At 34.1% G+C, this 15,240-nt stretch overlaps 2 protein-coding genes across 3 annotated transcripts; both read right to left on the bottom strand.

Annotated features, from left to right (window-relative positions):
* Positions 1-2,700: 2,700 nt before the first annotated feature.
* On the bottom strand, positions 2,701-11,388 carry LOC140879764 (probable glutamyl endopeptidase, chloroplastic). Of its 2 annotated transcripts, none has more exons than XM_073283653.1 (15): positions 10,958-11,388; positions 9,747-9,960; positions 9,364-9,474; positions 8,376-8,421; positions 8,042-8,151; positions 7,463-7,966; positions 7,105-7,233; positions 5,941-6,240; positions 5,405-5,863; positions 5,236-5,301; positions 4,606-4,666; positions 4,376-4,525; positions 4,078-4,215; positions 3,677-3,978; positions 2,701-3,485 (listed from the first exon to the last, which is right to left on the bottom strand). In XM_073283653.1, the coding sequence occupies exons 1-15, from the start codon at positions 11,193-11,195 to the stop codon at positions 3,449-3,451; spliced, it is 2,865 nt and encodes a 954-aa protein (XP_073139754.1). In that variant the 5' UTR covers positions 11,196-11,388; the 3' UTR covers positions 2,701-3,448. The 2 variants fall into 2 exon arrangements, with proteins under 2 accessions (XP_073139754.1, XP_073139755.1); XM_073283654.1 differs by having other exon boundaries at positions 2,710-3,485; positions 3,665-3,978.
* Positions 11,389-11,864: 476 nt separating this feature from the next.
* Positions 11,865-12,272, bottom strand: LOC140878664 (bZIP transcription factor 53-like). The gene has a single exon (XM_073282280.1). The coding sequence runs from the start codon at positions 12,270-12,272 to the stop codon at positions 11,865-11,867; it is 408 nt and encodes a 135-aa protein (XP_073138381.1).
* Positions 12,273-15,240: the final 2,968 nt, after the last annotated feature.

Below are 15,240 nucleotides of genomic sequence, written 5' to 3'. Positions count from 1 at the left end.
CAATTATTAAAAAAATTAATATTTATTTCAATTATTTATTATGATGACTTATTTCAAAGTTCTATGTGTTTGATAATATATTCTATACTTATATTATTTTTTCATGATTATTGTATTAGTTTGATTGTTTAAAAAATGGTTACATTATTTTAAAGAAAAAAATTGGTTATCTAATTTTATTATTGTGTAGCTTATAAACCAATAATTGTTAATATTTTTTTACGAAAGATACATTCTAATATAAAAATAAAATATCATGCACTTTAATAAATGAAATGTTGTGCATATATTTATATATATATATATATATATATATATAGACACACACACATGAATTGATATAAAAATCAATATATTAATAAAAACGTAACAAATTATAAACATACATTGCTTTTAATAGAGATAAATAGAATGGTTAGATAAAAATGATTTAAATGATTGAAAATAAAACTATCAATTATCATTAAATAATACTTAGTAAAAAAATTGAGCAAAAATCATTTATTTACAAATAATACTTTGAATATGTAAATTATTGCGTCAATGAGATATTTATTATATTTTATACTTTTGTATTACAACTATTTTTCTAAAAATATTTCCTCATTTTTATCTTATGTATTTTTTTTAACAAAGTGATAGAGTTGACTAATATGTCAATAATCAAATCTTTTCATAAAATAAATAAAATGAATAGAATAAATCGTACTGTCTATTAATAAATGTTTATAATTAAAAAGTTATTATAAAATTATATTTATTATAATTGTTATCTTTAATTTTTAGTTGGTAAAAGAAAAACAAAGAAAATATTAATTAAATATAATAAATTTAGAACGAATAATAGAATAATAACCAAAACTATTAATTAATAATACATGAAATTATCATTTATATATAATAATGATTAAGAAAACATTATTTAAGATGGTTAGATATAATTATTAATTATAAAATATTATCTTTTAAAATATAATAAATGAAATAACAAAAAAAAAAAAATTGTTGAAGACAATATTTTTTTTATATTTCTTCCTAATATATCTACATATACTACATGTAAGTGATAAATAGATCGATGCATTTCAATGTGATGACATAATAATTAATGTATTGTGCTGAAATTAACTACTATTAAAATTATGTTAAGTTATTTAAATTTAAAAATAAATTATAATTTAAAAAATAAAAAAAAATTTGTAGTGACGTAAATTGATATGACACCAAAAATATTGAAATAAATTGGTATATAATAAAAATCAATATAAAACATTAAATTTAACAGTATAAATAATAGGAAGATAATTATTAAAAAGTAAAGTTTAAAACTTAATTCATATCTATAAAAAGAAACTTAGCATCCAAACATAAGATTTTTAGCTACTATTAAAAAAATAATACATCTAAAAAATAGATGATTTGATTATTAATAATTATTTTATTCATATTACAATATGAGTAAATTTTAATTTTATATTATATCTAATATCAAAACTATTTTGTTAAAATATTTCCTCATTTTTTTTTCTTACATGTATTTTGTTTAACTATAAAAAAAATTACAACATTTATTATCAAAATTCAATTCGATATAATTTTAAAGGTTTTTTTAATGCAAATTCATTATTATTATTATCACATTTCATTATTAGTATTATCTTTAATTCAATTATATAACTAATTGATCATAAAATAAGTGATCTTACGTGCGAAGCACGTGCATTTTACTAGTGGGAGAGCTTATAAGCTCTTGAAAACAACTTATAAGCTGTTTCAGAGTTTATAAGCTCTGTTTGTTATGCAATTTTTTTGTCAAACAGCTTAAAAGCTATCAAAATAAATTTTTTGACAACTTATAAGCTATTTTTAAAAAATGAAGGGGAGGATACTTTTTTTAAAAAGAACTTATTTTGATATTTTACTTCACCATATTATCATTATATATTTTATTAAATTCTCACAACGCCATCTGTTCATTTTTTATACAAAATTTATCAAAAAATTTTAAAATTAAAATTAAAAATAGTTTTATTTTTTTAATATATGTTTAATATTTATAAAAAAATTTAAAAATATTTTTAAATATATGTTACTATTTAAATTATTTTTATAGGTAATTTCAAAAATAAAAAGATCTTATAATACCAAACACATCATCATCTTTAAGTTATTTAAAATAAATTCCTCCAAACAATTAACAACTTATTTTTAAAATAAAATCTGGCATCTTATAAGTTATCAAAACAACTTATAAACTCTTAGAACTTATAAGCTGTTTTTAATAAGTTTAGTCAAACACCTTCTAAATGAATAAACATGTAGATATGTAGAATTCATTACATCTTATGGTAGATCCTAGCATATGAGTAATACTCAAATCATGCATCCAACGGTTCGTATTTTTACACATAGGCGTAATTAATTATATATTATTGACGCGACAAATCATGGAACATTAGATTTATCATTGATGTATTACTCATATGCTAGGTTAAAATCTAGCACATCTTATATACGTGTGTATTAATTAATCACTTATTGCAGCGTTTCAAACTTCAAAGTATATATTTCTTGTACATGTGATGATTAATAAATTAATAAATCATCCATCAAGCCCAAGATATATTTTGACGACTACGATACTTTTAATATTTTGAGCACTATGAAATGTTTACTAGGCTAACACAATGAAATGACTAGCGAATTTCATATCAACTATAAATAACATGATAATAACTACATTAATATTATTCTCTCTCAAGTTTTTCTAAGATCAATTATTGTAATAAAATTTTCCCAAAAAATAAATTATTGTAATCGTTTGCATCTTTTCATATATCACATTAATTTTCGAATCCAATTCAACGATATCAATATCAATTTAAGCAAAAAACTTTCGCACATATCAGTTCCGGACTTCGGCTTCAAGAAAGAAATGATTAAACCAGCACAATGACTTCTCCATTGTCGAATGTTTATAATCATAATATTATTCGTCAACCAACTTTCTCAGGCACGAAATGTTCACTTTTGTGCACCCCATTGTAACATCCAACCCTTTTTCTTCAGTAGTTCAAACACGAAATAAAGGTTTCTAACATCAACCAACTAACTTTAGTCCCGACAATTCTAGGGTCGAGAGACGATATCGTCGACGAACTCACCAGTAGTTAGGTTCACATATTGTGTAGGTGAGATTAAAGAACAAAGGGAGACAGAAATACAGAGCATTCGCCACTGCTCAGAATCCAAACCCCATCCCCCACCCCAACCCCCCCAACAATCAAATCTAATTTTCCTGATAAATTTATAGCATCAATCATCGTTACTCGAGTAACTGAGTGACAGATTCTCAATTATTTATTTGTTGCACATGAAGGATGACTGTGTTACCTGAGCAGGGGCTGATTTTGTTAAAAATGTTCTGTGTTGACCTTGAGTTGAAAGTTCAAAAAGATGTCCTTATGGCCCATCTTTCATGATATCTGCAATGGACCAGGAATTCAATAAACCAGAGATAAGAATTTTAGGCTACGAATAGCAGAGTAGACAAAGTGTTGATGATAATAATTAAGCTTAAAAAAAAAGAGCGGATGTGAAACATCAAAAAATAACAGCAAGAGATCAACAATTTCTGTCTGAAACTTAAAAGTTGAGTTAGTACCACAACGAAGACCTGCGTGTCATGTGAAATCTATCAATTACGAGATCTGCACATTCTTGCTCCGGAACTCCTCCAGCTGCACTGACAGCTTTCCCCTCTGCATCAATTGTGCTAGTTGTACTTTCTTTAAGTGCGCTCGAATCTTTACTGGCTTCTGATGAATTTGCCACACAATATTTTTGCAGCCATCTGTCAGTTTCCCAGAGAACATGCATCACACTTTCCCGCGCTGCATAACCATGGCTCTCAAAGGGAAGAATAACCAGGCGACAGAGTGCCCCATGGCCTTTCAATGCATTGAAGAATCGATCCGACTGCATCATTTCAAATGACATTTCACAATAATTTTCAAAGATAGACTTTGTCATGATGTATTGGATTTCTGTCAACACAGAAAACAGACAGGATCCAACCTGCATTGTCAATGTCCCTGGATTGTTGTCTTCTTCTCCATGGATCAACAGTATAGGCTTTTTAATTTTATTAGCTGATATAAATGGACTCATGTCAACATAGGTAGAAGTTGCCTCCCAAAGCGTCCTATCCTCATTCTGGCAGGAAAAAAGCAGGATGAGGAAACTCACAGACCAAGCTAAACAATGCACTCACGAAGCATAAAGGGAAACTACAGCACACTAACATAGCATACAAATAAATACTTGTGGACATAAAATAAAAGGAAATTCTATTCCACCTAACCGGAAGCACTACCTGAAACCCAAATGGCGTAAGAGTTCTGTTATATGCTCCAGAACGAGCAATTCCGCAACAGAAAAGATGAGGTGCATGAGCAAGGAGGTTTGCTGTCATAAAAGCCCCGTAGGAGTGACCTCCAACAGAGATTTTGTCGGGATGGGCCACCTAGAGAAATGCTGATATAATCACTCAATTTTTCTACAAAAGTTGTGGTACTATTGTTAACAGAAACAAAACAAACTTACCCCTCGACGGATAACTTCCTCTACTGCAGCCTCTGCACTCGCAACAAGTTGCTCAACGTAACTGATAAATACAAGTTTTGAGTACTGAATCATCAACTTCTTATAATCACAAATCTGAAGTTGCAAATATTTTCAAGTACCATAAGAACCAAGATGTCGATGATTGAGTACGAATAAGGGGGTGGGGGGGGCGTTTATCCATTTCTACAATGGATTGGGTTTTAAAAGATCATTCTGATTCTTTCCCTGTATTTGTTCTACTTATTCTAATTAAACTTGACAAGAAAACTTGATATATAATAAGTACTGACCTACCATGACAAAACAAGATTTGGCCCAATTTAAACAAGGTAATTAATTGCAGGAGCTAAGTTTTCCATCATACTATAGAGGGATCTCTGTTCAAGGAAATATAACATCAAATAATGACCCACTTAATTTTCATTCTTCCTCGGCAAAACTAACAGCCAGATGAAAAAAAAATTAGGAGCAAGAGTTTTTGAGCAAAGGATATAGCAAGGGGTGCTTGAGTAGGTATTTTATTCTTCGAAGAGTTAAAAGTTTGACCTCATGATGGACTTGACATAAAACTTTTTTAATTCATCGGTCAAATAGAAAACAGTATATTACCTATCATTTGCCTCGTCATTGCCCTCACCAATAATAGGAATCGTTGGTCCTGATAAGATGGCAAACCTGCAGGATTTGTACCTATCATAAATATGCCAAACTATGGTACAAACAGACACAATAAAAAAAAACAAAGATATATCTGAAGCAGCAGCAGAGAGACGTGTGCCTTCTTGCCAGCCAAAGTAGGGGAGACGTTGAACCTATTCCAGCAAACTCGTTCGGGGAACCACGTACTTGTCCAGCTGCATCTTTACTTTTAAACTCTCCAGGATAAGACCACATCAAACAAGGAAGGGGTCCATCTCTTGCAGGATCATAATCAGGTGGTAGGTACAGGGTAGCAGTAAGCTGAACCCCATCCTTCCTTTCATACCTGATCATCTCCTTTTTTAAGGATGACAACTGAGGGTATGGATGGGGGAAGTTTGTAATCTGGTGTGCTTTTTTTTCTGGCCAACTCAGCATGAAATATTGGGTGTTTTCAGTCTTAGATTCTTTAGAAGTTAATATTTTTAACTGATTAACACAAATTTCCCCTTCATTCTGATCATTCATCAGAGCGACTACAGTCTCATAATATTTTTCCTTGTCGCTCTCCCATATTCGTTCTTTAGAGCCTGTATTTCTGCAAGTCCTTGTGTCAGACACCAGGTCATCTTGACAACAGTGATGGGTAATTAGCAAAGAAAACATCAAACTCACATGTCAAACAAATCCAAAAATGGAACATTTCCCTCTGGAGTAGCACCACTTCCATTTAACAAGATATATGTGCTTTCATCACCTTCCTTCTTGATCTTCGCAATCACATAAGTGCCTGCAGGAGTTCTCCTCAGCATGGGAGAACCAGGATCAGAGTAAACATCTTCAGAAGATCGATCAAACAGTATGCGTGGACTCACACTCTCAGAACCCGGTGACATAATCCAGGTTCGTATTTTCCTTGTTCTATACCAGGACTCATAAACTAATGCGAGAGAATCATCACACCAAGAAATCCCTCTGTGGAAAAGAAAAAACAGCAAAAAACATCAAACGTGTGTAGGCATATCATTTCAAGACATAAAATAGTAGTCTAAAAATATAACCAATAAGAAAATGAGTATCATGGCTTCACTGAACATTAACAAATTAGATCATCATATCGAGCTGGAGAATAGTGGTTGGTAATATTAAATTTAAAATACTCAACTACAGAAATTCAGATAGGCCCCAATCAATAATTAATATGGTCATTTAAACCATATGATTCGAACTGACTGTTATCCACATGGGCCTGGAAGGAAAGAGCTACGTCAATATCGAACAAATGTATAGGACCACGTATCTGTCATTTTATCAAAGTTATTACTAATAGTAACGTAGTAAAATCTTTTAACCGTATAAAAACCAAGCACTACATATAATTGTTACCCTTTAGCAATCCCAATCCAATAATTGAACCAACTGTTACTTCATACAAATTGAATATGTATCCTTGTCTTTAAATTTGATTATATGATCTACTGTCTTCCACTTTACCAAAAGCGAAATGGCTAATGATAATGGTGCAATCAAAATATTTAAAACTTATAGTTGCCCAAATGTGACGTTTCAATAGTTGTCAGTGGTCTCTCACAAAAATTGTAGATGTGTAAGTGTAGTTGGCCCACAACTTAAAAGTTAAGAGGTAAAGCATAGCATAAATTCGAGCGCATGACAAAATTGTGAAAGCGGTAAGCCTAGGGGGAAGTCACTGATTACAAAGATGGCACCTAATTTACGTAGATGCAATTATAAGACATGGAAAAACATTTGCACTCATGTGCAATGCGCGTCATCTGCTTGGAAGGATGGAACAGAGTCGGCAGAGTTTGTAATAATTACCCGTAGCGGAAATCAAGTTTATGAAAAACTACAGGCAGCTCATTTTCAAGTCGCTCAGCAGGTTCTGTGTAAATTATATCACGTGGAGAGACTTCTATTTTGGCATCACCACCATCCTGTGTTTCAACCCTATTCATTATTAAAAAAAAGAGTATAAATTTACTTGGATTGACATCAGTGGTCACTTTTCATCCACATTTTTTTGTGAAAGTGTGCGTATGGATATGTGAATTACTACTTGAATGATAATGATAGACACTGGATTACAGTATTACTTAGAAATTTCACGCGAGAGACCAGACAAATGTCAAAATTCAAGATTTATTCTTAACAGATAGAGGAATACTCAGAAGCATACCAGACAAGAGTGGATGGTTTATCTGCTCTCCAATTGATTGAGCGCATTCCCCGTCTCACACTATTATGAGTTATAGGAATATCCTCAGCAAGGGGTAAATCACAAAGTTCTCTCAGAAACTTTCCATCAGCTGTCCAAAGATCAACCTTTTTAGGAAATCTCCCACAAGGCACAAGAAAAGAGAACGGCCTGTGAATTGTCGCAATTAAAATGTAGTTTTCGTCGGGAGAGGGATCCATTGATGTATATATAGCCGGTGTTCCAACTGGATTCACTGTTCCATCCAGAGATGCCAGAACAAGTTGTGAAGTTGCATAGTATTCAAACAAATCTTCATCATATTCGTCTTTAAGAAGATCTTGATATGTTCTGGACTGAATGATATTCTTTTGTTCATTAGATTGGACCTTAGGACCAGGAGGAGTCAAAGGTTTCTTTGGTGGATCTCCACGAGACAAAGGTATGGTACAGACCAGTAGAGTTGAATTATTTATCCACACAAAGCTGACATGAATGAATAGAAGAGAATTAATATGCATTAAAATCTACATACACCTATATACAGCAATGGCAGCATACTTGTCAAAAACTGAATTTAGAAAGATATCTGGTGCCTGGAAAAGTGGTCTACACTCTCCTGTTTCAACATCAGCTACCCATAGGCTTAGCCTACTACTGCTCCCATCTTCCTGTTAGAAAGGCAAACATAAATATATTGCAAAAGAAAATGTGCATCACAATAAGGTGAATCTACTGTGCTCAACCATCTCCAAGATAAAGTATAATCTGATTATGCCAACATTTAGTTTTTGTACCTAGAATGTTATTTTGAAGTAATTCGGCATAAAAACTCCGCAGAATATGCACTAATATCGTCCTAGGAAATAATGAATCATTTAAAGAAAAAGCATACCTCATCGATTCGCACACTAAAGGCAAGAAAGCAACCATCGTTTGACCTTTTTGAACAGAAATAAATGGGTCAAACTTATGAACATTATATTATTTGCAAGAATGTAATGACACCAGTATATCTTCAGTAACACAAATTAAACGAATAGAAGAAGGAAGGGTCAAAAAACCTAAGAACAGGATGCACAACAACCAACCTATTAGTATACTCTATTAATTCCTGCCCAAGTCCTGGAATAAAAGCAATAAGCAGGTCCAGGTAGATGAGTACCTCAAAGGAAAAAATATGTTGACACGATTGTGTGATACTTTGTCTACATATGTGTGTGTGCTCAAAAAGTACGGAATCCAAAGGTACATGACATAAACTGTTTGTTCCTCATAAATGGGTGTTGTTAGAGACATAGACTTGAAGGATAAACAAAAGGAAACTGTGCAAATGACCTCTTTCTATCCGATCCTATGGTTACGAAACAAAAGTGCATCAAAAAAAAAGAGATCCTATAATGAGGAGAGGTTAAACAATCCGCTTCCCAAATACACAATGTCCGAGATAAGCGTACAGCGTCTCAGTTAACAAGTCTGAAGCCAACTCACCTTCTTTCAAAATCTGTGAGACACCAACAAATTATTTGATTTCTTGCTAATATCAAGGTTTTTGAAAATCAAATTTGCCAAGATATCGTTGTTCTCAAATTCCAATAGCACCTAGGATACTAAAAAAGAGTTTGTAGTGCTATTTTAATTTATCAAATCAATCAAAGTAACATTCTCATCCATTATTATTACAACAAATATCTATGTGGGCTCAAAAAGGAAGAAGTCAATTGATAAATCACGAAATACATCTAGCCATTGTAAAGGGACAGTTCTGACTGGCCTTTGGATAAGTTTATCTCTTTGGTGGTCTAACCAAAATAAGCATGGAAAAGATTCCAAAAGACAAGAATTCCGGTACTTGCGAGAAAGTCACAAACTTCGACGCTTACCACGTGACAAAATTGAGTTTAGCACCACTTGGAAGGCCATGTATCTCTCTTTCTGGGCCCAAGGTACCATCGTCCATTATACGGTGGATTCCTATACCGGTATAGAAAGACCTGGAGATAAAAGCCATAACAAGCTTTAACTAAACGAGTAAGAAAATGAGAACTAAAACTAGCAGCAAATAAATCCTTCACATCGTCAAGTGTTGACAGAACAAAATTTAAACCTCAGAAAGGCCCAGAAAAAATAACGATTCTTAAAACACCAATGGATCAAGACATATAAACAGCTAAATGGGTGGAGTGCATCGATCGAGATTATTTAAATATCCAAAATAGAATCTGAAGATTAACATTTAAAAAAAAAAAACACATATCTTACTCACATTCGACTTCGTGAATTGGATTTTCCATCAATCCTGATACCAGCAAGTTTCTCTTCTGGTTTGGCCAAATCAGCCAGCGGAGGTAAAGATCTCCTCTTAAGGAATAGTAATTTGTCCCTATGAGGAGAGAATGATAGTGTAGGAAGGGGAGGAGCATCAACAATATCTCTAATCTCTCGCGGAGGAAGACAGTAGCCATTGCCCAAAGATGAATCTGCAAAAAAGTAAATGGTAAGAAATAGAGATAGTGCCAATCAGCAAACATTACGACGGTGAAGTAATGTGTTTTTGAAGTAAACACTTAAGTTTCAATCTTCAGAACCAAATCGACGGAGTATCTGTGTGAAACTAGATGCAAAATTGAAAAGTGGACATACAATATATCAGAAAAAAGATCAAGACGTGTCATGTACTGAAGAGCGCATGTCACTTAAAAAAAAGACAAATTATCCTCAATGAAATTGAAACTGTAGTTTTTCTTCCACGATTAATGCAGTCACACTTTCCAAAATAGAGACAAATATACGTGATGCAAAACGACAGATGACTTGCTAGCCAATTATCCAGGGACAAATTATCAACATATCCAGTTAGCATCAGCAATCCAGAAAGGGGAAAAAAGACAAGTCCAAGGTTTCCCTGAGAATCCATAGATGAAATCATGTGCCAAGCACCATAATAAGAATTCATTTGTGTGATCATATCGGAGATATGAAAAATGCTTCCATATCAAATAGACAAACACGTGCATTGTCATAGGTAATCAATTCTCACAACTGAAAACCTCGTAGCGCACCAATAAAGCAAGATGCCTAAACTTGAAATTGACTCTTCTGTGAAGACCTCAATTAAAATTTCAACTCCATCAATTAGTTTTCGCTTATGTTTAAGTGGAGAACTGAAGATAAGAGAATCAGAAATAGATCCCATGAATAAACACTCGTAACACAGCGAAGACACGAGGAGAAGACACCTGATCAACCTCTCATGAGAGGAAACATGATCACCAATGGTCAATGAAAATCAACCACTAGAAGAAACTCAAGTAAACGCAAAATCCCCGAATGAAAAAAGTTTGACTTGCAAAACACCCGATTAATTTCTCTCTCTACACACACACACAAAGAACAATCAAGCAAAATTCAGCAAGAAACAGGAATAGAGCAGCGAAGTCAAGCACCAAATAATACGAATAGAAACGATGAAGTTACCATCAAAATCACTAGCGGCGGAGGCAGAAGAAGCTGCACCGTTTGAAGCGCCACCGTTTTCTGCGGCGTGGACAGGTAAAAGACTGCTAAATCTCATGGCTTTAGCTCGGATAATAGGTGAAGCCAATGGATGCGACCTGAAGAGCGAAGGAGGAGGAAGAGTGGGGGGCTTCAGATAGAGAAAACGGGGAGTGGCGGAGAGAATAAAGGGCTTGAACAAATGTCTGTGGAGGCTCATGATTGCGATATATAAATAAATATAAATAAATAAATAAATAAAAAGGACACAGCACAGCACAGCACAGGGTTAATGCTTTTGGGAATCTCTTCAGCTCCTGCTATGCTATGATTTAGATATAGATAGGCGTGCGCCTCCGAACAGCGGAGGGGATATGGGTCTCAACGAATGCTCTTTCTTTCCTTAGCCCATGATGTTTGGTTATATTTTTCCAAAATATTTTAGTGCGTTTTATGGTGTTTTTCTTCAATTCTTGTGTTTTGGATAAGTTTAACGTGGAGCCCGTGATTGGCAAAGAAATGACCACAAAATTTGCGTCCACAATTAACTATATATTTACCTATAGAATAGATATCTCTGACAGGCTAAAATGTATCCGACGTTTGCTTTCAAGAATCCAGTCATTGTGCCATAGTAGTGTTAACGAGGAACTCTCTCTTAACATAGGATGGCGATAGCCTCCTCTTACTAAGAAGAATAACCATATAATATTGCTAATAATATTTGACTGTTCATAGATTATAACATCGGCAGTAACTGGCCCCAAGGCAAACCAACACACGTATCACAAACTAGGAACTTAAAATTTTTACAAGTCATAGCAATGCTGCAAGACCCGCATTGCACCTAGTCTTATGGACTAAAACTAAAACTAGCCCCCCACAATGTTCAGCATTTGAACTTGTCGGGGATAGGTTGGATGGGGCGAGGCAGCTGCCACGGCTCGAGCAAACTGTCCGGGATATCCTGGATATCGAACACCAGGTCGCTCACATCGGATGCAACCTGGAGAAAGGAATTGAGAGATCGGAGGCGATCGGTCAGCTCCGCGACCTGCGCCCTCAACACGTTGTTCTTGGAAGCCAGGTCGCCGTGCAGCTGAGAGGTTTCATCTATCGTCTGGCGCAGCTTTTTGTTGTCGTCCGCTATCCGTCTCTCTTGAGCAAGCAGCTCATCCAAGTGTTGCTGCTTCCTCATCCGGGACCTACGGGCGGATTCGCGGTTCGATAACTTCCGCTTCCTCTTCCTTTCTTCGACATCAGAACCCGAGCTACTCGGTTGTTGCTTGGAAGACATTATATAACAAATGGAGATCGAGGGGGTTTTGTTATGAAGGAAAAAAGTGGAGGGACTAATTCATGAAATAGAATAGAACAAATAGAGCAATTGAACGGAGAACGAGTGAAGGATTCTAAATCCACGCATCAGGACAACGTTAATAACCGAGGCATGAAACAAAATGGGAACATGGAAATGGGGATTAAAAATTTTACTCTCAAATTTTAACGATTTGATGCGTGGTATGCAAAATGTGCATCTCTTTTTTCCACGGAAACTGGTGCGGGATCGATCTGCAGATGATAAGAAAGCCAAAAAAACACTGCCTCATGGATCGATTAACGAATCAAATGATTAAAAATCAAACGAGCATAAAAAAGAAAAAAAAAACAATCAACATTCAACATTAAACCTTAAATCTAAGACCAAAATCAAAGCAAAAATAACAACGAAAGAAAATGAAAATACACACAAAAACACAGAGCATAAAGAGAGAGCGCGCTTACGTATCCCAAGCTTCCGAAATCAGGCGGAAGAGGTCCTCAGAGTGAGGAGATGGGGCTATTTATAAAGAACATTGGGCCCGCATAACATCGATTTCCAAATTTAATAATAATTATTTTTTATTATTAATTACTAGTTGTTTTTATTTTTATTTTTACTATAATAATAACTATAAAACTGCAATTGATAGGTAAAAATGACAATTTTTTCCACGAATTCAGGTACTCGTGGAAAAAACCCAAAAAGGGACGGATATGAGAGAGATTTTTTGGGTATGAGTTTTTTGGGATTTTTAAAATTCCCCGAAGCATATTGGGGTGGGTATGAGGATGATATCTCAATCCACAATACCCGCTCTGATAATAATAATAATAATAATAATAATAATAATAATAATAATAATAATAATAATAATAATAATAATATTGAAGAATAAATATTTTTATTTATCAAATTTTATTAAATTTTTAAATAACTTATAAATTATAATAAATATTAAAATTAAAAATAATAGTATTTATTAGTTTGTATTATTTTTATGCATTATAAATAATTCATACGCTTATAATATAATTTTTATAATATAAAAATATTATTTGATTACGTAACATAAATAAACTATTAAGATTAATATAATATATATATTTATTATTTATTTGAAAAAAGTTTGAGAAAAAATATATTCTTACTAAAATTTTGATATATGATATTTTATTTTTAAAGAACTATTTTAATTCACTCAAAAAATAATTTTGATTGATAGGTATATTTTTTATTCAATATATTGTGATTAAAGTTAAATTTTAATTTTACAATTTTTTTTTACACCAAATTTTTATTATGTATTTTACAATAAAATTGACTAATAGAATATATATATATATATATATATATATATATATATATATATATATATAATATTTGGGTATGAGGACGGGAATGTGGATTAAGTCCTCGCAGGTATGGAGATGGAGAATCCTCGATTAAAAATAACGGGGAATGGGGCGGGATGGGGACGGGTTTTGTATTTGGGGACTGGGATGGGGAAGACATCCTCGTCCCCATCCGCCCCATTGTCATCCCTATTATTAGGATAATGCAGTAGTCTGGTTTGCATTGAGTAAACTGTCGAGCTATTGTCATTGTCTATAAATCGATCGCTACTTTTCGATGTGCACTGAATAACTGTTGGGTTAATGCAATAGTCTTTTTTGCACTGGATAGATTTTCGGACTAACGTAGTAGGCTATAAACAAATCTAGTAAACAGCATCGGCAAACTCTATGTGACAGGCTCACTCAATAAAATATTAGTAGGGAACCGACTTCATGACCATTGGTTAAACGTTCATCTACTGTAGTAACTCGGTCTCAATTTACAAGATTAATTGATTAAAAATAATTAAGAATGAATTAAGGGTTTAATTTGGATTAAAATATGAAAATTTAGAATTTTTTGCTCGGGTGAGTTCGAATGGTCCGAACCCATTTCGGAAGCTCTGAAGTTGTGGAGTTCGGAGGCAGCGAAGCATGTTCGGAAGGGGGATGACTTAGGATTGTCCGATCCCAAGATCGGATCGTCCGAACCCAAGAAATTAGGTGTCCGATGTGTTGTCAAGTCGAGATCAACACGTGTCCAAGATCGGACCGTCCGATGTGCTAGATCGGATCGTCCGAAGATGTGGCACAACAAGTGTCGTAGATCTTGACACATGGGATCTCATGCAAGAGATCGGATCGTCTGAAGAGGAGTTCGGATCGTCTGATCAGGTCTTTCAGACACGTGGCCATGCATGCAGGATTGGATCGTCAGATCCCAAGATCGGATAGTCCGATCTTCGCCTATAAATAGGGCATCCGAGATTCAGTTTTGTACACCATTTTCACTTCCTCTCTCTCGTGTTCTGAGTAGTCTTGAGGGTTTTCAGTCTTCTTTGGCATGGTCAGGACGTTGGCGAGGTGCTCCGGAGTTATAGCGGACAGGTTCCTAAGTTCTGGGGCATTCGACAGCAAATGGCTGACGACAAACGGAGGTACTCGAGATCCTATAAATAGTTTGGGAGTATCTATTAGCTTAGTTAAGGCTTTTAGATATTGTTTAGTGATATAGTAATCTGATGATTATAGGCTTGAACAATAGAGCTAGTGTACTTTCCTGATAGAATTAAGTTACGAACGTACTGTTCGAGATATTCAGACTGAGTATGCATGTATTATGTGTTGCATTGTTTATATGACATAATTTTATCTGCATATTATATGTCACGATATTATGATGCATGCATTCGTATATTGAGCTCATATCATTGAGATAGTCGACAGTAGGACGCTCACCCTATGTGTAGTGGATGGTTGGTCACGTGGACTCGTAATCAGGTCACCTATATCCACATTGGATATATGAGTTACCTCCTGGTGCGACAGCATAGAGTGCTATATACTTGGGGCCCGAGTCAGTGAGCAGGATTCTTGACCTAGTGTCT

The sequence above is a fragment of the Henckelia pumila genome, chromosome 2 (assembly GCF_033568475.1).
Source record: "Henckelia pumila isolate YLH828 chromosome 2, ASM3356847v2, whole genome shotgun sequence".
In the NCBI taxonomy this organism is placed as follows: domain Eukaryota; kingdom Viridiplantae; phylum Streptophyta; class Magnoliopsida; order Lamiales; family Gesneriaceae; genus Henckelia; species Henckelia pumila.
Note: the sequence above shows the minus strand (reverse complement) of the source record. Positions and strands in the feature narration are given on the sequence as shown.

Coding starts and splice junctions, on each gene's coding strand:
- LOC140879764 (XM_073283653.1), bottom strand. CDS start 11,195: ATGAGCCTCCACAGACATTTGTTCAAGCCCTTTATTCTCTCCGCCACT. Junction 7,967..8,041: donor CTAAATTCAGTTTTTGACAA/GTATGCTGCCAT, acceptor CATTCATGTCAG/CTTTGTGTGGATAAATAATT. Junction 4,526..4,605: donor AGGAAGTTATCCGTCGAGGG/GTAAGTTTGTTT, acceptor GCATTTCTCTAG/GTGGCCCATCCCGACAAAAT.
- LOC140878664 (XM_073282280.1), bottom strand. CDS start 12,272: ATGTCTTCCAAGCAACAACCGAGTAGCTCGGGTTCTGATGTCGAAGAA.